At 33.2% G+C, this 23,083-nt stretch overlaps 1 protein-coding gene across 1 annotated transcript; it reads right to left on the bottom strand.

Moving 5' to 3' along the window:
• Nucleotides 1–516: 516 nt before the first annotated feature.
• On the bottom strand, nt 517–22,663 carry LOC114269050 (uncharacterized). Its single transcript, XM_082880606.1, has 5 exons — nt 22,616–22,663; nt 2,636–3,385; nt 2,074–2,259; nt 1,352–1,480; nt 517–624 (listed from the first exon to the last, which is right to left on the bottom strand). Exons 1-5 carry the CDS (start codon nt 22,661–22,663, stop codon nt 517–519), a joined length of 1,221 nt encoding a protein of 406 aa, XP_082736732.1.
• Between the last annotated feature and the right edge of the window lie 420 nt (nt 22,664–23,083).

The following is a 23,083-nucleotide window of genomic DNA, read 5'->3' on the forward strand; positions in this document are numbered from 1 at the left end:
TTTAAAAGAAAAATCTTTTCATTTAATTGTGACCAAACATTGAAATGTGAGTCATATAAATTAATAATTGCAATTGTACGTTATAATCTATCCAATCAAATAGATCGTAAAAGAAATGGTTTCCAATGCCTCCTCTGCAGCAACAAAGCATCCCATCTTTATTTTCAAATAAATGCAAAGTAGATGTGTCAACAAAACTACATCATATACACACGTTAATGTTTATTAAGTACATGAACATCTTGGCTAAAACTCATATATAACCTTAACAGCCAAGACTCACTTTGATCAACATGTACCTCCCTCTAGCAAGTCAAATGCCAGAGTTTTGTAAAATGTACAGTATATACATGACTCATTACAAGTGACAAGTTAAATTCACTTTTAATTTCTATATAACTATTGACTTAATTATATATCTAAAAAATCATAAATGACCCAATTATTCCAACTCTTATTATTCTAGGACCGGTATATAATGTCCTGGTTGAAATGGATCTTGCAAAATTGTCGAAATCAAATCCAAGATTGAATTGAGTAGTTGCATTTGAAGGAATTGACACCACTGATATGAGCAAAGATATCTGATGAATCGACCATGTATTCTTCTTCTTTCACAACCACCTGCAGAGACTGGAGAGCAAAATGAGCTAGACTTGCAATTGATATCGTTTTCAAGAACCGTTTTCTGTTCTAAAAGATATTTAAAATGCAGAATGAAAGGATGATTTTTTTTTTTTTTTCAAAAAACACCCATTTTGGAGAAAAACCTTTTAAGTTGTTTTCTAAAATTTGGAAAAACTGTTTTTTTAAGAAAATAAAAATGAAGGGTATATTTGAATTTATTGATTGTTTTTATTTCTTAAAACACAGAAAATGAAAACGTAAAAAACCAAACCAAACAAAACAGAGAACAAGCCAAGTAGAACAATTTCCATTATGGAAGGAGCTAGCTGCTGGGACTGGGGAGAAATGTGAAATCATTGTAGACTAGGATGCATGTTTGGTATTGTTTTCAAGAACTGTGTGATGTTCTAAAAGATTTTTTTTTTTTAAAAGGAGAATGAAAGGTTTTTATTATTATTACTATTATTATTATTTTCCCATATCAGAAAACACCCATTGTCAGAAAGCCCATTTAAGGTGCTTTATAAGTTTTTGAGAAACTATGTTTGCACGAAAAAAGCAATGATGGGTATTTTTGAACTTAATAGATTGTTTTTATTTCTGAAAACACGAAAAATAAAAACATCAAAAAGCATACCAAACAGGCCAATTAGAATAGTTATCACATTATATTCTGCTATGTGAATTGTATGTAAAGTTCATAAATATGTGAGTGAGAACTTACATCTTCATCAGTGTCCTCTTCATGATTGCTATAACCTCCTTCTCTTGGTGTCTCACAGAATTCATCGTTCTTAGCAAACCTTCCTCTAACTCGAGGCCTGCTGTCTGCCAGTGTTTTGCGGCAGGCATACTGCACGTTGGATTTCAATTTTCGTAAGCAATTGAATGTTCAAACCACCAATTTTGGCTAAAATGTATGTAGCTAAGGGTATGTTTGCATTTTATGTATGTCTACAGAGATCGAAGTAATGGCAATGTTGTGAACGCAAAGAATCATTGAACATGTAGCTACTAGGTTGGATTTTTGCAACTTGGTCTCAATTTGTTTTTCATAGAACAATTGTAACAAGGCATGCCTAGACACTAAATGATAATATTCACCATAATAAGGATATATATGTGTATGTGTCTATGTGTGTAAGTACACGTGCACTGGCATAATTGAAAGCAAACTTTTGCGCACATGTATAGTAATCCTACATACCGAGAAAGTTTTTATAAAAAATCATACAGACTAAAGTGTGGCAGCATTGCATTCATTCTGATAGAGTGTAAATCCTATCTAAAATAAATACAATGTTATCAGTGCAACATTCTGGACACTTTTATAGATCTGTTTTGTTTTTTTTTACGCAACTTATGTCATACTATAAACGTATGCATCATATGTACAAACACATATATATGTGGATGTAGAGAGAGAGAGAGAGAGAGAGAGAGTACCTTTATTTTCTTGCTAAAATTCCTCTCATTCCTTTTCTTCATGTATCTATGTATCTTCTTCTTCCTATCTTCAGGTGAGAGTTTGCCAACCTTGAATGTTGAATCCTCCAAACTTGAGATATCAGAAGCCAAAGGAGTTGAACTCCCACCACCATTCACACCTTGTTGACTCTCATTACTAAGTGCCTTTTCAAACAATTATCATCATGAACAAGTACAAAAAAAAAAAAAAAAACATTAAAATATTTCTGTATTTACCAACAACAAAAAAAGACACCAACAATCACAGTCCTAAAATAAAAAAATCCCACAAAATTAAAATAATAAAAAAAAAGACAAATTCTGCTCAAAATCACCTTGATTGATCTTTCTAATTTTTCATTTCGATTGCTTTTTGAAGCTTATTTATTCCAAAATTTATTTATGTCACAAGAATTCTATTGAATCTCAAAAACACAATCAAAATGTTTGGTTAGGTGCCAAAGATGCGAACTAAAAAATTCATTTATTTTTTTTAATGAACGTGAGAAGGGTTCAAGGCACGGATTGTTGGTACTAGTACCTGCAGCTCACTAGGGTTGTAAATCCTTGGCAGAGTGTCGGGGCAGAAAATTCCACCGTCAATATCTCCCTCAAATTCCAATTCTTGACTCTGCAAATCACTGCAATTATACATACTTCCACTGAAAACACCAGAACTATCTCCAGACAACACGGTGCTCAAATTTCCTGACAAGTGTGGTCCTATTGAGTGCTCAATGAAAGAGCAAGGCGGCGAAGAAGAGCTCAAAGGCATGTAAGAAGGCATCAAAGACAAGCATTCCTCTTCAAAAACCGAAGGCAGTGGAGGGCCCATGAGAGGGACTATAACAGGCTCAGAAGGGTACTGTGAAAGCCCATGAGGGGCGGTTTCTGATAAGGAAGTTTGGGATTGCAGAGAAGACAGATCAAACTGGCCTTCTTGGGAAATGAGGAAAGGTGGGACTAAAAATGGAGTTGATGGGGTGAAATTTATGGATGCTGAAATGTCATTCTGATCGATTTCTTCTGTGGAGTCAAAGATTCTGGAGAGGTTATTAATGTTAATAGTGGTGGTGGCGCTGAAGGTGGTGACATTTTTTTCTATGGTGTTATTAGGAGGGTTGTTTATGTCAGGATCAAAGGGAAGATTTGTGGTGGCGTATGAAGAGTTCTCTTCATAGCAACAATTATTAGGACTAGAAGTAACTTCAGAGTTTTGAAGTGCTTCTGGGAATAATTCAGGATCATATAATTCAAAAAATTGAGCACTCAACGGGCTCGAAAAGTCTTCCTGCAAAAGAAAAAAAAGACAACTAAATCATGAAATTTCATCTATATATGCGTGTGTATATTTGCTATGACAATACTAAAGATCAACTATTATTCTTGAAAAATAAAAATAAAAACTTTTGTAAGTAAAACCACCACCATGACCTTTTCTTGTAGCAAATGTGTGGCATGGTTCTTCATATTTTAGGTGTACTCTTATGGTACTGCTCTTGAAGATTTATGATTTTATAAGAAAACCAAGTAACTAACACATGTTCCCTAGCTAGCTAAAGTACTGATTTTTTTTTTTTTTAATGAATAAAGCATATATGAATCACTTTTATATATATAATATAATATAATATATATGTATATGTATATCAAGGCGAATTATACTCGTGATCTTTCTAATTTATATCTGGTATCAATTTGGTTCTTATAGTTCTAATTATATTATTGTTGTCAATTTGGTTAAATTGATAATATTCGTTAAGAAATTTTTTTTTAAAAAAAAATCAAGGAGAAAACGGTCTATTTAAAGGGGAATAATTTATTTCAAATTAAACGTCGATCCTTTAATCAATTTGAGAAGAGTGAATAAACTATTTTGCCCATTAAATTTAGTCTAATTTTTCAAAGGATGTTTCCAATTGGACTAAAATACAATATAAAAAATACAAGGACAAAATTTATGCAGTTAGAACTATAAAGATTATATTGACGCAAAAAGTAAACAACATAAAATTCAAGTGTAATTTGTCCTATATAATCCATTTGTGATATTAGGAATCTCCTAAAAATATGTGAAGGGCTGCAAAACGAAGAACACTACCCGAGCTTGAATTGTATTAAACTCGTTAAAAATACATAAATTAGGTTATTATGTAAACAAATCAAATTAACAAATAAAAAAAAAATAAAACTCATTAATCTTCCAAGCTTAGGTCAATGAACTTATTCTATACAACATATAAAAAACCATACCACTCAAATTAACTTAGATGTGATTGGCTTGATTAAAATTCTTTTAAGGTTGACTCTAAAATTAAATAAGTAAACTTTCAACTCTTCTTAAAACTTGTTAAATTTTTAAATCAAACTTGAACACACTATTCAACTCAACTCTTCTCATTTAAAACCCTAATTATGATTTGAAAATTTAACCATGCTTTACATACACTACTTATACTTCAACATATAAGCATTTTAGAGACAGTCACCTTGATTGTTTCCACTTTTCAGAAATTTTATTTTTTTATTTTTCATTTTTTTTTGTTTTTATTGAATTTTTTTAATATTTTAAGCAATTTTTTTACTTTTTTGACACACCTAATATAAATACACTTAAAAATTAAAAAAATTGTAAAAAAAATCTTTAAAAAATTCACTAAATACCAAAAATACAAGAATTCAGTACATTTTTTGTATTTTTATGTATTTATAATTTTTTAAAATATTTTTTCACAAATTTTTTACTTTTTAGATACATCTAAGTAAGGTGTATTTAAAAAAGTAAAAAAAATATTTAAAATTTAAAAAATATTTACTAAAAACAAAAAGACACGAAAATAAAAAAAGTCAGTTTTCAAAAAACTTAATTCAGAAAACTCAAACCAAACACACTGAGTTTTTTTTTTTCTCTAAAAATGTAAATTTTGTTGCAAAAAATATTTAGAGTCTAATTTCAGTTGTCACGAGGATAGTCACTAAAAAGTTGTTCCGAAAAGTCAAAAAATGAGTTTTTAAGAATAAAATTTTGGAAGTGTAGCTAATAAATGCACTTTTTGTCATAACAAAAGTTTATTTTTTGAGACAAAACTTTTGATCCCAGAAGGTTAATAATTCATTACTAAATATCAAATTTTGCTACAAAAAGTAAAATTATAACACTTATGGCGACAAAAATAGTTCACTTTTACTGTGCAAGTAGAGAAAGATGTGTAGATATTTGTTGTCCATGTGGGATGTAGGTGCTAAAATACCCAATAAGAACAAAAGTTCAACAAACATTGGCAAAGAAGGAAGTTCATTGTACATCAATAGTGTGCAAGATTTAGAAATATCCCAAGATTGGATAGACAATTAGAATTTAATATCACACAGAACCCTCCATAAGGTCATGCATGTGAAGTGCTGCCATTAGGTTCCTCCATCAAAAAATAACTGAATAAAAGAATCAATATTAGAAAACTCAAACATTAAGCATGAAAAAAATCTAAATATTCCACAAAAATCTAAAGGAAATTAACCATTAGGAGGAATTCATGATTAGGTTAGTGCAGGAGATGAAAGTAGCTATTGTAAATTGACACTTTGGTGGGAGCATAACTTTACTTAAAATTAAAATTATTGTTATTATTATGGGCAATGAAAAGAAATATACCTAAGAATCAACACATGAGAGTGGCAACACACATTTAGTAAACTTTTGTTCCACAAGAAAGAATGAGAAAAACCAAAACACTTGGAAAAATTATTGTTCTACTCCACTTTGAGACAAAATTAAGTGAGTCTCTATTTCCACGTAGTGGTTTTTTTTTTGTTCAATTCACACACTTAGGTCTCGTTTGGCAATCTTCATTTTTAGCTAAAAAGTCAAAAAGTTACTAAATTAATCAAAAAGTCAACAACCTATACAAAAAAGTCAAAGATTCTCTTTTCTCTCTACTTTTTGCACATCTTTTCGTAAAAAGCTAAAAAGTCATCCCAAACATACTAGTTTTTTTTAGCTTATATTTTAGCTAAATAGCTAAAAAGTTACTAAATTAGTCTGTTCTCAAACGGGGCCTTAGTGAAACTTCTTTTAATTAAATTTTATCTTAAAATAAAACAAAATGCTCTTTTTTTTCTCTTTTTTTTCCATCCCAAACCCTAATTCACAAACCACCACAGCCACCTACCCGCACCCAACTACATGCACAATCGCTCACCACCCCATGGACATCTCCTGCCATCATCATCCATTTCCCATCCTTCTCCCACTGCGTCGCTGGCCTCCTCAAACCCTAACCACACTCTTCCTCACTGTTTGGACTACTAGCCCTAAACCAATCACTGTATTGTTCAAATATCAACCATTGAACCAATAGTGTTTGTTTAGATATCAATTATTGAACCAATAATATTTACTTAGAAAACTGCCGTTGAATAGATCTGGTATTCTAGTGGTGGCTGATATGGCAACTTTCTAATACTTGAGCATGTCACGTATACGAGAGAGAAGGGAAAGAAAGGCAACAATGAAGGGTAGAAGTGAAGGAGGTGCCAAGGGTGGAAGGAAGGCGAGTGGTGGATGGGATTACAGGGTTAGGGTTTGAAGGTTGAAGAAGGTGGGTATATTTTTAACATAGAAAATGATATACAAATCTATTTATTAGACTTACTTTTTAGACCCAATAATGTGTAAAAGAGGTGTTTGGTTAATTATTAGAGAAGATGTGAGATAGAGAGTTGCTTTAAATATTATAAGAAACTATCTAATCATTATGTTTGAAAAATTGATCTAATTTTTGAATTTGAGTAGCACTACTCTTTTACGATAGTGGGAAACAAAAAAATTCAAAATTATTTAGCTGTAGGAGATAAAATACCCAATAAGAACAAAGTTCAACAAACATTGGCAAAATAGGAAGTTATGGTGTACCAATAGTGTGCAATATTTAGCCAAGATTAGATAGACAACAAAAATTTAATATCACAGAGAATCCTCCATAATGTCATGCATGTGAAGTGCTGCCATTAGGTTCCTCCATCAAAAACTAACTGAATAAAAGAATCAATATTAGAAACCCCAAGCATTAAGCATGGAAAAAGCTAAATATATTCCACAAAATCTAAAGGAAATTAAGCATTAGGGGAATTCATGATTAGGTCAATGTAGGAGATGAAAGTTGATATTGTAAATTGACACTTTGGTGGGCAATCTTCAGATACAAGATTAAAATATCTTCTCAAAGGTGTCCCATGGGATCAGAACTTTACCTAAGAGGAAAACGAATTTGTTCACATAATACACACAATTTCATTGATTCAAAATTGTGAATTTCATATTCAAAAAAGTGTATTAATTCCACTTAAACTTGTGGATCCAATCAAAATATGTGTTTTGTTCACACGTCTTGTCAAGTGCGAATTAAATGGACTCTACCTATGAGTAGAACTTTACCTAATTTTTTCTTCTTCTTCTAACCACTAATGAAAAGAAATATACCTAAGAATCAATACATGAAAGTGGCAATAAAATTGTACTATACTATATTTATAGCTAGAAGAGAAAATGAGAGGAAAAAAAAATACTATATGAATCTTTTTTTTAATAAAATTTTATTTAAAAATAAAATTAGTAAAATATCATTATCTTCTTCATCCAAACCCTAATCCAAACCACCACGACCTCCTTTTACCACCCCAATTATACCCACAATCGCCTATCACTACATCATCCACACTCACAAACATTGACCACCACCCCATCGCTCTCTCTTGCCATTGTCATCCCTCTTCCACCCTCTGGAATCACCAGCCTCCCACAAATCCTAACTACTTGAACTATCAACACCGAACAAATCATAGTCGTTCAGATATCAACTAGCAAACCAATAGCATTTGTTTGAATACCAAACTATCGAACCAATGATGTCTGCTCAGAAAACTACCACTAAATAGATCTAGCATCCTGGTGGTAATTGATATGGCAATGATCTAATGGCTTAAGCATGTCACATATAAGAGAGAGAATGTGGAAGGTAGAAGGTGGTGGTGGAGGGCAAAGGTGACGGAGGTGGCAAGGGGTGGGAGAGAGGCCAGTGGTGGCCAGAATTGCCAGAATGATGTTGGCCAATGGTGGCTAGGGTTAAGGTTAAGCTTTAAAGGTTGAAAAACGTGAGGGCATTTTTGAGATGGTAGGTTTGTATTAAGCTAAACATCAAATTTCAAGATCATTTCAAGATTCTCTTTTGCCGAAAAAAAAAAAAAAAAATTCAAGATCATTTAGTGTGTGTATGAGAGAAGATATCTATTGAGAATTTTTAGTGTGTGAAAATCAAATCAATCTAAACTTAACTAGTGGGGCAAATTGTTCCACTTGCACCATTTTTTTCGATTTCTTTTTTTCACATGTAAGTACTTTTTTAAAAAATAATAAATAAATAAATCTAGAGGGAAATTGCCCTCACTAGTCCCTATGTCAGTTCGCCTTCAACACATTCTCATTGATACTATCTAGGAACCCAACTTAGCCTAAGCTGAGCATGAAGCTTTAGAAATTTTATCATTGACCATGAAATTTGCATTCCAAGTTTGAGGGTGTGAAAACTCATTTTTCTTCTTCAAACATGTTGGTTTAGAAGGTGAAATGCAAGGACAAATGTGGTTTCTTTTCAAAATATTACAATGACTTGCTTAAAAGCACGTTAGTGTTACAAATTGAAGTGTAAACTTTTTAATTTTTAAAAAAAAAAATTCCAAAAACATCAAAAAAAATAAAAATAAAGTGACATTAACAATAACAAGACATTAAAAAAACATTAAATGAAGAATTTGGAAACGAAAATAACAAAAACCACACACATCCTAAAAGAAATAAAAGATATGCACAAAAATGGGTGAATTTATCAGTCAAATCGAGCTCATTAGGAGACTTACGCCATAAAAGTGTAAAAATTCTTAATACTATAAAATTAAAAGGAGAATAAAACAAGTTTAACATGCATGCACATAAACTTGGACATAGCATGAATTAAGTAATTGTAACTAACATGCATGAAAATGAACTCTTTTTCTTTATTTTGTTGGGACATGAACATGTATGAATATAACCTTAGAAAAGCTTTAGAGTTCAGAACATTACAATAAGAAGTTGTTCTCGAGGATTAACTACGTCTCGCAACATCATTATTCCTCTCAAAGAACCTTTAATCTCTATATGTATCCTAGTTACTCCCTAACACAAACATAACATAGCTTCTCATCAATACCACCATTTCTTAGCTCTAAATCTAAATGCATGAGTGAAACCAATGAATGAAAAAACTCCATAAGAATGGAGACATTTAGAGAGAAAATGAGAAAAAGTTTTAGAAAGAGAGGAAGAGAGAGATGAAAGACTAAATTTGTCTTAAAGGACAAGAAGTACGTTACATATTGGGACTCATAGGGCAAATCCGAGAGTTTCGTTGGACCATTCATTCACTTTGTGCCAGCATGGTGACTCTAACTTGCCCACTAGAGAAGTGACATGTGGAGGGTGATCCTAAGTGGCACACTGTTGACATGGCAAGTCCAATATGATGTTGGACTTTTAATTGGAATATCGTTGCTTGGTATAACTTCTATAGCAAGAGGTTGAGTGGACCAAGCCCTAACCCTATTAATTGCCTATTTTTTAGAGGCCGTACTACGTACATTGTGGGACGAAAGAGTACGTTTTTAGAAAAATGAAAAATTAGATTGTAAAACCCCTAAACTTAGCCAATCAAGTTGACTTTCTCACATTCTTTTGACAGAGAAATAATGTGAAGGTCAATATATTAGAATTGAGGAGTTTTCACTTTCTTTAATCCGATTCGTCTCTCTTGAAGCCATTGGCTCTTTGTGTTTGGCTTTAGTCTATCCCCTATATCTTAACCTCAAAAAAGATAATGTCAAAATTATCCTCCACTACGAAGGCCATTGGCATTTTAGATCAAAATTGAATCTTTTTTTTTTATTTAAATAAAAAAAAAACTTTCTTCTTTCGATTATTTTATTTTTCAAGTGAATTAAAGGTCCAAAAAGCTTTTTGTTATTGCATGCCTTTGTGGGGACCCATTGTCAATGACGGTAACAATTTTTTTAAATGTTGCGATTTAATTGACTTGAGATAATGTGTAGTGAATTTACAGGTCATTTGATCTATATAATTCCAAAAGCGTTATCAAATGAAAGTGTGGGGACATAATTTTTTAATGACAACAAGTGGCTGAGATGTCGTCGAGGTGTCGTCGAAGTGCCAGCCGAGGTACCACGTGTCCTGGTCATGACGCCGAGATGATCTCAGCTAGGCCGAGGTTATCTGTGAAAAAACTGGAATCCGGGACAAGTGGATAAGGGACAAAAGTCCTAGATTGGCAGAGCACTTCAGTTTGGATAAAGATAAGACTCTTAGAGAATTTATCTCAATCCTACTGAGAGCCCAAGATTAGCAGTAATCCTAAGTCCATTAAAATTAGGCTTCTACTAGGGCTATAAAAGAGAGGCACCCTCATGGGTTTAAGGTATGTTTTTTATGCTCTAAATAGTGAGTTAAGTACTTTTGCTATCTTTGAGAGACAACTGACTTGATCGTCGAAGTGCCCCCGGGTGGACGAACCACCGCTGGAATCTCTTCTTTTTGTGACAGGCCATTCAGGCTTAATCTATTCTGTTAGTGTTCTCCAGCTGAGTGCTTGATTGGCAGTGTGGTCGAAAATTGACATACACAATTTGGCGCCGTCTGTGGGAAAGAAAGGAGAATAGATGGCCAACGACAGATAGAAACAGAAGGTTGGGGATGACACTCTTACTGGGAGTGGGAAACATATTGACCTTGATGTCAAAGAAGACAACTACAACAAAGAGACTCGTGATAAGAATCATAGAGAAAAGGACGTCGGCCAGGAGGGCGACGTGCCAAAGAAGTCAGACCGAAGTGGATATTATAACGAAGACGACTTCCAGGTATAGAAAGAAAGATGCCTACGAAGGGATGATGAGGTGAAGGGAATAGCGAACAAATTGGCGGACTTGCAAACGGTCATTAATTTCATGATGCAGAACAACGTCATGCAGTCACCATTCCCTTTACAAGATACGCCGATTCCAGCGGCCAAGAAAGATACCCAGAAAGGGGGGCAGAACACAGTTCCTACAGTCCCTCAGCACGACAGGGCAAAGGGGCATTCTCATCGGCCTTCACGGGAGGTCGGGCATGGAGAATCAAGGAGAGGAGAATCCTAGAAGACATGACGAACCAAAGAAGACTGCACCAAAGAACATCGGGATGTTCAAGGGAATGAACTCTGTTTCGATGTAACCGATGGAGGGAAGTCCAAAAGGACTCACAATGACACTGGAAGTAATGCACCAAAGAGGCTGAAATCTGGAGATAGCCGAGCTCCTAGATGGACCAAGGAGGATCTGACGAATTACCTCTAGAGGAAGCGATAAGATGCCGAGGTGACTTCCCTGGTTAAGCCGAAAACACCGTTTTCGGTAGAATTGGACAAATTCGAGGCCCCGAAGAGGTTTCACATGCCGAGGTTCCAGATATACGACGGTAAGTCAGACCCAAACTTTCACGTCAATTTGTACCTGAACTCGATGGCACTATACACCGGGAACGAGCCGTTGCTCTGCAAGGTGTTCCCCTCGTCCTTTGGAAAAATCGCCTCAGACTGGTTTCACAAGTTGTCAAAAGAAACTGTGAAAACCTAGAAAGGCCTGGCCGAGATGTTTGTGGCCAGATTTGTGACAAACAAATTACAGTCGTTAAGGGTGGACTCCCAGATGGCTCTGAGAATCAGTGAGGATGAAAGCCTCAGGGTCTACACCAAAAGGTATTATGAGGTGTTCAACCGAATACCCGAGTGCAACCAAGAGGTGGCGGTCGTGTCTTTCAAAAATGGCCCGAAAGATGATTGTCCGCTTTGAAAGTCATTGGCAAAGACATTGACAAAAAATATGGAGGAACTCATGGCCAGAATTGAGAAATATGCTAGAGCTGAGGAAGATACGCCGGGGACTAAGGCGACAAAACAAGAGAAGGAAAACAGCTCGCTGAAGCGAGGCCGAGGTAACAATGGATCCAACAAACAAGAGACCAAGGTCATGTTTAACACTTGTTGAAATTTCAAGAAAAATTTACAAGTTGAAGTTAAACCAAGGTCATATTTAACACTTGCTGAAATTCAAGAAAAATTTACAATTTGAAGTTAAACTGAGGTCATGTTTAACACTTATTGAAATTTAAGAAAAATTTACAAGTTGAAGTTAAACCGAGGTCATATTTAACATTTGTTAAAATTTTAAGAAAAATTTACAAGTTGAAATTAAACCGGGGTCATGATTAAAGGAAGGAATGATATAGGTTCCATCATCTCAGGATGCCGAGATAATAGAACCTAGAGGGCAGTTATGGGGACATAATTTTTGAATGACAACACGTGGCCAAAGTGTCACCGAGGTGCCAGCCGAGGTGCCACGTGTCCTGGTCATGACGCCGAGATGATCTCGGCTGGGCCGAGGTTATCTGCGAAAAAATCGAAATCCGAGATAAGCGGATAAGGGACAAGAATCCTAGATTGGAAGAGGACTTCAGTTTAGATAAAGATAAGACTCGTAGAGAGTTTGTTCCAATCTTACTGGGAGTCTAAGATTAGCAGTAATCCTAAGTCCATTGAAGCTAGGCTTCTATTGGGACTAGGTTTGTGTTGGCTATAAAAGAGAGGCACTCTCATGGGCCTAAGTTTTGCTTTTTATGCTCTAAATAGTGAGTTAAGCACTTTTGCTATCTTTGAGAGATAACTGACTTGATCGTCGGAGTGTTCCTGGGTGGACGAACCACCGCCAGAATCTCTTCTTTTTCTGACAGGTCGTTCGGGCTTAATCTATTCTGCCAGTGTTCTCCAGCTGAGTGCTTGATTGGCAATGTGGTCAGAAATTGACATACACAGAAAGTATTCATGCAATTCATTTCGTTGGGACAATTGTATTTATGATCACAAAAACTAATTTCAAAATGAATAATGTTGTGCTGATCATATTTAAGTATCATATTTAGATACTATTTGATATGACACTTCACAAAATAATAATTACATCATTTGAAGAGTCTAATAGAATATTAATATTAGTGTTTTCTAGATAAAAATGAAACTAGTTATGCAATTAATCAAATATAAAGTATCGCACCAAATGACAATCAAATGATAATTGTAGCTCGACTTTTCGTGCCCCCTTTCAGAAGGCGAATAGCCCTATAGTATCGGACTCCTGCAGTTCTGAATCTGATTCCACAAGTGCAATGCGAAATAGATGAACACCAAAGAGTCCAAATCCAGTAAATTCTTTAGAAAATCGATTTTGAATTAAATTGTCAAAAATCGACTACTTTGCCAGATACAAAGTCGCCATTTAAATATTTTTTAGAAATGTAGGAAACTCATAACTCGTGCTAAATGCCATGTGTTCGTCATCACTAAGATTGTCTCTGCTTGGGAACTTAGGTACGAGAGGGAAAGGTCATGAATTGAGCACCCCCGCTTACCCGATCAAAGATCGGCATCTACTAATCATGATATGAATCTTATCTACATTATATGCTCTTGTTTCAATTATTAGGCAAGCATTACTATGTGATGCGCGCACACACAAGTATAGACTAACTTGCAAAAATTAGAACACTTGATCTCATGTTTGTTTGCAAAATTGTTTCGAATATGTACCACTTGAAGAAGTGATCACATATAAACATTACTCAAATTATCCCAATTCAAGCAACTAGCCTTCATCCACAAGCATTCAAATAGTTTATCATTTAAGCAATTAGCCTCATGGCAAGCATGCTAAACATGACGACAATCACATTCATGCAATATGCTAAACCACAAAAGAGCTCACCTAGTACTCTAAGACAAGCCAAAAGAAAAGAGTTAGAAAAATGTATGCTCTAACTAGTGCAACATAACTAATACAACACATGCAATATGCAATTACTAGGCTCAGCTACTAATATGGCATATAAATCAATTTGATAGTATGCGATCTAAGCACGTTTTCAATGAAGTATGTAAACTAACAATACAAGTTAGCATGATGTGCCAAGCCTCAATGCATGGAATACAAATGGATACGAACATGGAGTATGATAAATAAAACAGGATGCTCTAAACTAACCAATCATAAGCTAGTAAATAAAAGGGAGAAAGACGTGGGGTTAGAAGACATACACATTATTACAAGTTTACGCCCTCACGCAAAAGGGTCTGAATAAGCTAACCAATTAAGCTAATTACTACGAATTAACTAATTATTACAAAACGAATTAAACTATGCTAGCTTAATTATTATAACATCACAACTAATTAACTATTCTAACTAATTATTCCAAATTGAAACTAACTAATTTCTAATTAGTTAACTAATTAATTATAACATGAATACAACATGAAATAAAGTAACTAAATTAACTAATTAGCCCCGAGAAGTGAGTGATGCACATGCATGCGCGGATTTTCACCCGAAAAAACCAATGTTCTGCTTCCAGGAAGCCTCTGTTGAACAGTAGAACACTTGTACTGGTTTTCACCTCAAAACTAACTCTGTTTTGCTAGAAAAGTACACTGCTAGGTTTTGCAAAAGTGGTCGGCAGGCTAGAAGTGGTGGCCTGCCAGCCACAAATGATGGTCTGCCGTCCACAAAAGTGGTCTGCCGGCCACTGATGGCTGGTTCCTCCTGCTGCAACAGAAAACAAACAGAGCAAGCACAAGGTATTCACAAGGGTTGTTTGCGCAACTTACCCCTCATTATCATCAAACAGCTCAAATGAGTAGTAAATTTGATTTACAAACCATCAATGGATGCAATTTCATTGCATGATGGCCTATGAACCAAAGGGTGAAAGTTCAACAAATACAACAAATAAAGACTCTCAAACCCCATTTCCCTATCATGGATTGATCAAGGGAAGTGGTTGACAATGACTCTTGAACCGTTTGCATCACTAGCAAGTATGAAACAATCCAATACTCAAGGGTTCAATTAACGTCCAATTAAACCCAACTAAGTTATTATCTTGCATCATTTTTAGTCTCCAATTTTATTACTCCATTTTAAATTACCAACCATCCCTTAATCAATTGAATCCAAAAGTGAGCTTTAAGTCTTCTAATGGAAAGAAACATTAAACCAAGAGTTGTTTAAGGCATGAGAGAAGCTTCATGCCGTTGGCAATGAACCCCCAAAAGGATTAAACTATTAAGTATAAGACCTTAATCTCATGCTTTAAACAAGTAACTAATTTGAACCAACTTTCAAAGCAAAGCAAAAGACAAGAAAAAAGGGAGGTTGTAAAAGTGATTAGGGGTGAAAATAAGTATGAAAAGCTATAAACAAATGCTATCAACTCAAATAGGTTGGTGGCTAAGGCCTAAACTACCAAACCTATGAGGACTATTACGCTATAAGCATACAATACAAGACTCAAATGCAATGAATCACTAAAAATAGTCCTCAAACAATACTAAATCAGTTAGGGATGGCAATGGAGGTTAATGGGGTGAATATTAATTCCCCATCCCCATTCCCCTATAATAAATTTTTCCCATTCCCCATTCCCCATTCCCCATGGGTACCACTCTCCCCATTTCTTAATGGGTTTGGATTTTCCCCAACCCACTTTAATCCCCATTTTTATTTTATTTTTATTTTTTATATTTAATGTTAACAACAATTTTTTTAAAAAAAAAACAAAGTTGCACAACAAAAGCTAAAAATACCTTCAATCTTTTTTCTTTCTTTTTTAATATATTTAATGTTAACAACCTCCCTTTTTCTTTTTCTTTTTTTAAGATTTTAGCTAAATATACCTTCAATCTTTTTTCTTTCTTTTTTAATATATTTAATGTTAACAACTTCTTCTTCTTCTTTTTTTTTTTTTTTTTTTTTAAAGTTCACAACAAAAGTTAAATATACCTTCAATCTTTTTTCTTTCTTTTTTAATATATTTAATGTTAACAACTTTTCTTTTTATTTTATTTTTTTAAGATTTTAGATAAATATACCTTCAATCTTTTTTCTTTCTTTTTTAATATATTTAATGTTAACAACTTTTCTTTTTCTTTTTATTTTTTTTTATTTTTTTAAGATTTTAGCTAAATATATCTTCAATCTTTTTTCTTTCTTTTTTAATATATTTAATATTAACAATTTTTTTTTTTTTTAAGGTTCACAACAAAAGCTAAATATACCTTTAATCTTTTTTCTTTCTTTTTTAATATATTTAATGTTAACAACTTTTTTTTTTTTTTTTTTTAAGGTTTTAGCTAAATATACCTTCAATCTTTTTTCTTTCTTTTTAATATATTTAATGTTAACAACTTACTTTTTTATTTATTTTTATTTTTTTAAGGTTCACAACAAAAGCTAAATATACATTCAATCTTATTTTATTTTATTTAGTTCAACAACAAAATCAAATACACATTAATTAATTAATTAAAAAATTTGTTTTATAATAATCAAATATATAATTTTGAGACAATCAAATAAGTTTTAGTAATTGAAAAAAAAAAATGTGGAAGAACGTGGAAGATTAAAAAAAAAAATTACAACCATCTCTCACTCTCTCCCCTACATGTTATAAGAACTTGTTTACAATGTTATAAGAGCCTATTTGAAGAAATAAAATGTGAAAGAACCTGTTTGAAGAAAGTGTTATAAGACCAATATTAAATTGCATCAGGGCATAAACAAAGAATTGTTTATTGATCTCTTAGACACGGACATTTTAGACATTAAACCATCTTTCTCTTAGCAAATTTGAACCATTCATTTTAATTTATCCAAAATCTAATTATACCTTTTAACAAATTTGAACCACTCATTTTAAGATATCTATGCCTTACCACACTCAATCCATCCTCCATCTTCTTCCTTTAGTCCCCCACCAATTTTGTTGTTTGTTACTTTTAAAAAACAAAAAATATTTTTTCAATTAAATTTTTACTAATTTCACAACACCATCACCACTTTTCTCACCTTCACTATCACACTACCATCACCATACCCACTACCATCATCACTGCCGCCATCACCCCACCACTATGTCACAATCTCTACTTTCACCTTCGTTCCATCACCACCACAACCAAATATAAAAAAATATATTTTTAATTTTTTTTATAAAAAATATTTTTCATTAAAAAATATTTTCTATCTAAATAAATGAAGCATAACATTGGGAAACAAGCCGATTTCAATTAAATCTGTTCATAACTAAGAAAAATTCTTTTATTTAAAAAAAATTATTTAGTAAGACTTTGTATCCCCTTTTTGTTTTTCCAGCAAATAAATCTTTGTACCCACCCTTTCTAACCAATCACGACTCATGCTTGTTTCGATTCTCTACAATTTCCTTATTTTCAAATACATTCATATATATATATATATATATATATATGTTGTATGAATTGTGTGATAACATAAAACAAATAGATTCATACTCGTTAATTGAAATTTTAGAACAAGCAAACCATTCTGAAAATTACAATACATAACAAAATAAAATAACATAGAAAAGCAAACCGAAACCTGCACTACACAGTGTCCTTAATTTTTTTAAATAAATTTAAAAAATTCGAGATATGCATAAAATTTGACAAGAATAATGTGACAATGTCAATTAATGTGTATTTGATTTTATTGTTGAGCCAAATAAAATAAAATAAGATTTAATATATATTTAGCTTTGGTTGTGAATCTTAAAAAAAAATTAAAAAAAAAAAAAGATTGAATGTATATTTAATTTTGGTTGTGAATCTTTAAAAAAAAAAAATGGTTGTGAACCTTAAAAAATAAATAAATAAATAAATAAAAAACAAAAGAAAAAAGATTGAATGTATATTTAGCTTTGGTTGTGAATCTTAAAAATTAAAAAAAAAAAAAAAGGTTGTGAACCTTAAAAATAAAAATAAAAAATAAAAAATAAAAGATTGGATGTATATTTAGCTTTGGTTGTGGATCTTAAAAAAAAAAAAAAAAAAAAAAAAAAAAAAAAAAAAAAAAAAAGTTGTTTGTGAACCTGCATAAATAAATAAAAGAAAAAAGATTGAATGTATAATTAGTTTTGGTTGTGAATCTTAAAAAAAAAAAAAACATATGGGAAAATTAGTGGATACTCGTCCCAACCCATCCCCTGTGAATATTTAAAGAATATCACTTACCCTACCCAATGAATAAGAAAAAAAGGGAAAAACCCATGTATTTGGGTTGGGTCTCCATGGATACCTACAGGGTAGGTTATCCATTGTCATCCCTAAAATCAGTCCTAAAACATGTTGGAATTAAGACAAAAATTGCTAGAACAATAAGCTAAAACATAGAGCTATGTAAGCTAGTAAACAAAGCATAAGGAGGGGAGGCTACCCCCTCTATTTTTGGACCTCAAAACATGTTTCTAGCTAATGAAAAAGCTCTGAAAATCAATATTTAAAAGATCAAAAAAAATGAAAAAAGAGATGAGAAACACAAGTGTAAAGGCTTAGGGGATAAGGTGTAAAGAAGGGTGGACCACCCCTCCACCCTTTGAGGCCTTTGACCATAAGTTTCAGCCTAAAAATACAGAGTTTATAGAGCCCAAAAACAATAGAAAAACAGTAGGAAAACTAGCAACTAAAGCAAAGCAACAAGAAAAGCTTTATACCTCTTAAAGAGAAGACCAATTCTAGGCAACAAATCAAGGCTTACACACCCTCAAAAGCTCAAACTAGGCTCAAAGGTACCTGAGCTCAAAGTTGGTAAGGTTTGGTTTAGAATGTATAGGCAAAAGCTTACAAAAAACTAAGAAATTACAAGAGAGAGAGAGAGAGAATTTTTGCTCTAAAAATTTCAACCTTGAAAATGGAAAGGAAGGCCTCCTATATATAGAAAACTATGCAACTCGCTCAAAAATATCAATACATACATGTGTAAGAAGGTGCATGCATATGTGCCAACAGCTAACACAGCTGGCAAAAAAATATCTGCAAAACACATTTGTGGCCGGCAGGCCACTAATCCTGGCTGGTAGGCCACACCAGTGGCCGGCAAGTCACAAGTCTGCAGGCTTGAAGAACTCTGGTTTTAGTCCAAAACAAGGCAAGATGTGTGTAGGGTTTGAAAGGCTCAAAGTTATGGCGCTCCGTTGAGGATTTCCGAGCACTTAACAAGCATATACACATTTATGATTGGGTGTGCAAGTGGTGACGTCCAAGTCGTAAGGACGATAAAAAATGAGGTGTCTACAATAATCTTTGACAATCAAAAGTGAACCAAAATGAATTTTTATTATAACAATCAAATGACAATAAATGGTATACCTCTTGATCAATACATCAACATATTTAGAATCCAAAAAATGTTATGTACTCATAAAAATAAGTATTCAAAAAAAAAAATGTTCAAAATTTAAATGTATAGATTTAAATTTAGTGTAATGTAGGTTATACTCATAATGAATTTAATATATTGCAATTTGATACTACATTCCTATAATGGTAAAGCGTTAATGTCATTTGCATGCAGGAAAACACCTCAAATAGCTAGTTATTATTAGAAAAAGTGAGATGTTAATATCACTTTATTTCAAGCTGAAAAACATGAGTCTACATTGGCATTGCCTTACAAAACACAATGAAAATGGCAAAGATAGAAAAGTTTTGAGGCTTTCTTCCCTTTTTTCCATAATCAGTTTTGTGTGTTTTTGTTTTCTTAGGAGGAAATATTTTCGTTTAAAAAAGAAAATCAGAAAGCAAAAGGAACTTCTGCATCTAAGCAGAAAAGTATTGCGAGTAATGTTATATATCACATTGTTTTGGGGGGGAAATTTAGAGAATTTGCTCTAACACTACTACCAAAAATGGTTAACAAACTAGCATAGCACCAAATTCAAGTAAAGCAAAATAATCATATATGCAACAAATGAAATAAAAGAACACAGAGTGTTTGTCTATAATTCTGTGAGGTATTAATCGTGCTATCCTAACAATCAATGAACAACTTTGAGATACAACCCAAATCATTGTTAGAACTTCAACATTCACGTACACTTAAAGGTCTATAATGAAAGTTGTCTAGAATTTATATGAAAATAAATCTTTTTACATGAGAGGCAAGTGTATTAATTCTTGAAAACATGTCTTTTGGGTACAGTATAGTTGTAGAAAGTTTTGAAACTTTAAGGTAAGGTTTGGTAATGTTTATGTTTTTTATTTATATTTACAAAAAATTTATAAATTGATTTTTATCGTTTCTTTTTAGAAAAAACTAAACTACAAACGAATTTAGTTTGAAAAAAATGTTTGAAAAAAAAAATTATTTAAAAAACAATTAATTGAAAAAAAAATTGTTAGTCAAATTTTAAATTTTCTGTTTAAAAACTAACGTTACGTTTCTTTTTCAAATTTATAAATTGAGACAACCATTTATAAATCAAAAAAAATATCAAATAAGTTTTTATGACAGTTTTTTAAATTTTTGTAAATATAAATTGAAAACTAAAAACGAAATGGTTATCAAACAGGCCCTAAAAATTCCAACATTTTTTTTTCACCATTATATGAAAAATTATTATTCACCTTTGTTAGGTCCCTTTATTGTCAAAACAGCGTACAAACTTTGTTTTGATAAAGTTGTAATTTTTCCTAGTTTTTTTGTCTCTCCCGCTCGAGCGGGATTATTGGCGCTCGAGCGTAATATGGGATGTCTCTGTAGTTTGTCAGGTCTATAAAAATACTGAGATGTGTGATTTCGCAATCGAGCAAGTTCTCCAGCGCTCGAGCGGAACTCTGTTTTGTCACACGCATGTTTTGCTGAAGCCGCTCGAGCGGGATGTTTGGCGCGCGAGCGGAGATCGCGGACTTTGTTCTCCTATATATATCTGTTTAGGTTGATGTTAGGGTTTACTTTTCTTAGATCTTAAAAGAGTCTTAGGTTTTTGTTTAAGGTTTTCTTCTGAAAGTCTTGTGAGTTTTCCTTGATGTTTTGAGAGAGTTCTTCACTCATGATCTAAGACACATACATCAAGTAGTTTGTTACTTTAAATTCAAGAGAGTTCTCTTCGATGGATTCCGAAGATTCAAATGTGGAGTTTCAAAGAAGTTTGATTATGTACGTAGTCGTTTATTCGACAAACGAAGTTGTGGATTCAACTTTAGGTCAATCAGTTCCAAGACGAAGGCGTGATGAAAGAGTTACAGAAGGTTTGAAGACAAATTGACTGAGTTGGGCAATTTGTGTGTTATCTTTGTAATCTTTCTTTCTTCAGTAGTGGATTGATTAATGGCGTTTCGCCCGTGATTTTTGATTACAATTGAAGGTTCTTCAATTGTGGTTTTTCCACGTAAAAATCGTTTGTGTCAATTTATTGTTTATTCAGAAAAACAACAATCTAAATCACTTTCGTAAGTGCTTGATGATTTAGATTGTGTGTTTGATTCTGTACGTAGTCGTTTATTCACAAACGAAGTTGTGGATTCAACTTTAGGTCAATCAGTTCCAAGACGAAGGCGTGATGAAAGAGTTACAGGAGGTTTGAAGACAAATTGACTGAGTTGGGTAATTTGTGTGTTATCTTTGTAATCTTTCTTTCTTCAGTAGTGGATTGATTAGTGGCGTTTCGCCCCTGATTTTTTATTACAATTGAAGGTTCTTCAATTGTGGTTTTTCCACGTAAAAATCGTTTGTGTCAATTTATTGTTTATTCGGAAAAACAACAATCTAAATCACTTTCGTAAGTGCTTGATGATTTAGATTGTGTGTTTTGAATAATTGGGAATTGGAATAGTTTATTCTTGATCAAATCACGAATCACTTAGAATTTTCAACCTTATCATTATTTTTTAATAATTATTTCTAAATTGGTTTTCACTTTTTTCCTTAACTTTCTCTAACTGGTTAAAACACATGAAATCAAAATGGTGAAATATGGAAAATGGTAAAGAAAGCCATTTTTCTTTTGAGTACTAATATCCAAACTAATTGTGGTATTATTGGTAAAATTTAGCTTTTGGAATATTTTCTTTAATCTAGAAAATCTTTAAACCGACTTGCCAAATCCACCTGGCCCGACCACATTTTGGGGGACGCGAGACATGTGGCGGACAGGTGCAAGTCCAAATTCTGTGTTTTCGCAAGTTCGGGTTAGGTGGCGGTTGATCTACCATTTTACCTATTGAACCCGACCCATTCACCACTGTCCATTTTTTTTTATTATATCTTTTTTTTCGCCCTCAGCCAGCTCTTTTCTAATCTCATCTCACACTTAGCCTTTTTCTTCACTCTTTCTCTCTCTCTCTCCCCTTCAAAACCCTACCCATCTACTGACAGCGATGGCGATCTTCTCCATCGTTCGACCAATAGCAAGCAACGATTTACAACACTGAAAGGCGATCAACCCATTCTCAACACACACACACACACACTCTCTCTCTCTCTCTCTGTCTCTCTCTCTCTTTCTCCCTCCCTTCCCCTAAAACCCTACCCATCTACCGACGGCGACAGCGACGACGACGACGACAATCTTCTCCATCGTCCGACCAACAGCAAGCTATGATCTACACTGAAAGGCAATCAGTGATCGAGGAGGTGAGGTGAGTTATTCTCTTATCTTCTTCCTTCCTCTTCTTCTCTTCTCCTTTTCTTTTTTTCTTTTGTCTTCTTCTCTTCTTTTTTTTCTCTTCTTTTTTCCTCTTCTTCTCCTCAATCTCTAATCTATGCCTGGGATTGCTTTTTCATTATCCTTGTGATACTTGTTGACCCTAAATATGCCGCCTCTGAACTAGACAATTTTTTTTTTTTCCATTTAGTGGGAATGAAATCATGATTGTATAGAACTATGGAAACTGATAAGTAAGAAGCAAGAAAATTCAGGAACAGTTGAAGGCAGCAGCATTATGATGTTTTTTCTTAATTTATTATTGCTTTTCTGATCTTATAAGGAAAAATAGAG

Source organism: Camellia sinensis, chromosome 7 (assembly GCF_055761805.1).
Source record: "Camellia sinensis isolate YWXY chromosome 7, ASM5576180v1, whole genome shotgun sequence".
In the NCBI taxonomy this organism is placed as follows: domain Eukaryota; kingdom Viridiplantae; phylum Streptophyta; class Magnoliopsida; order Ericales; family Theaceae; genus Camellia; species Camellia sinensis.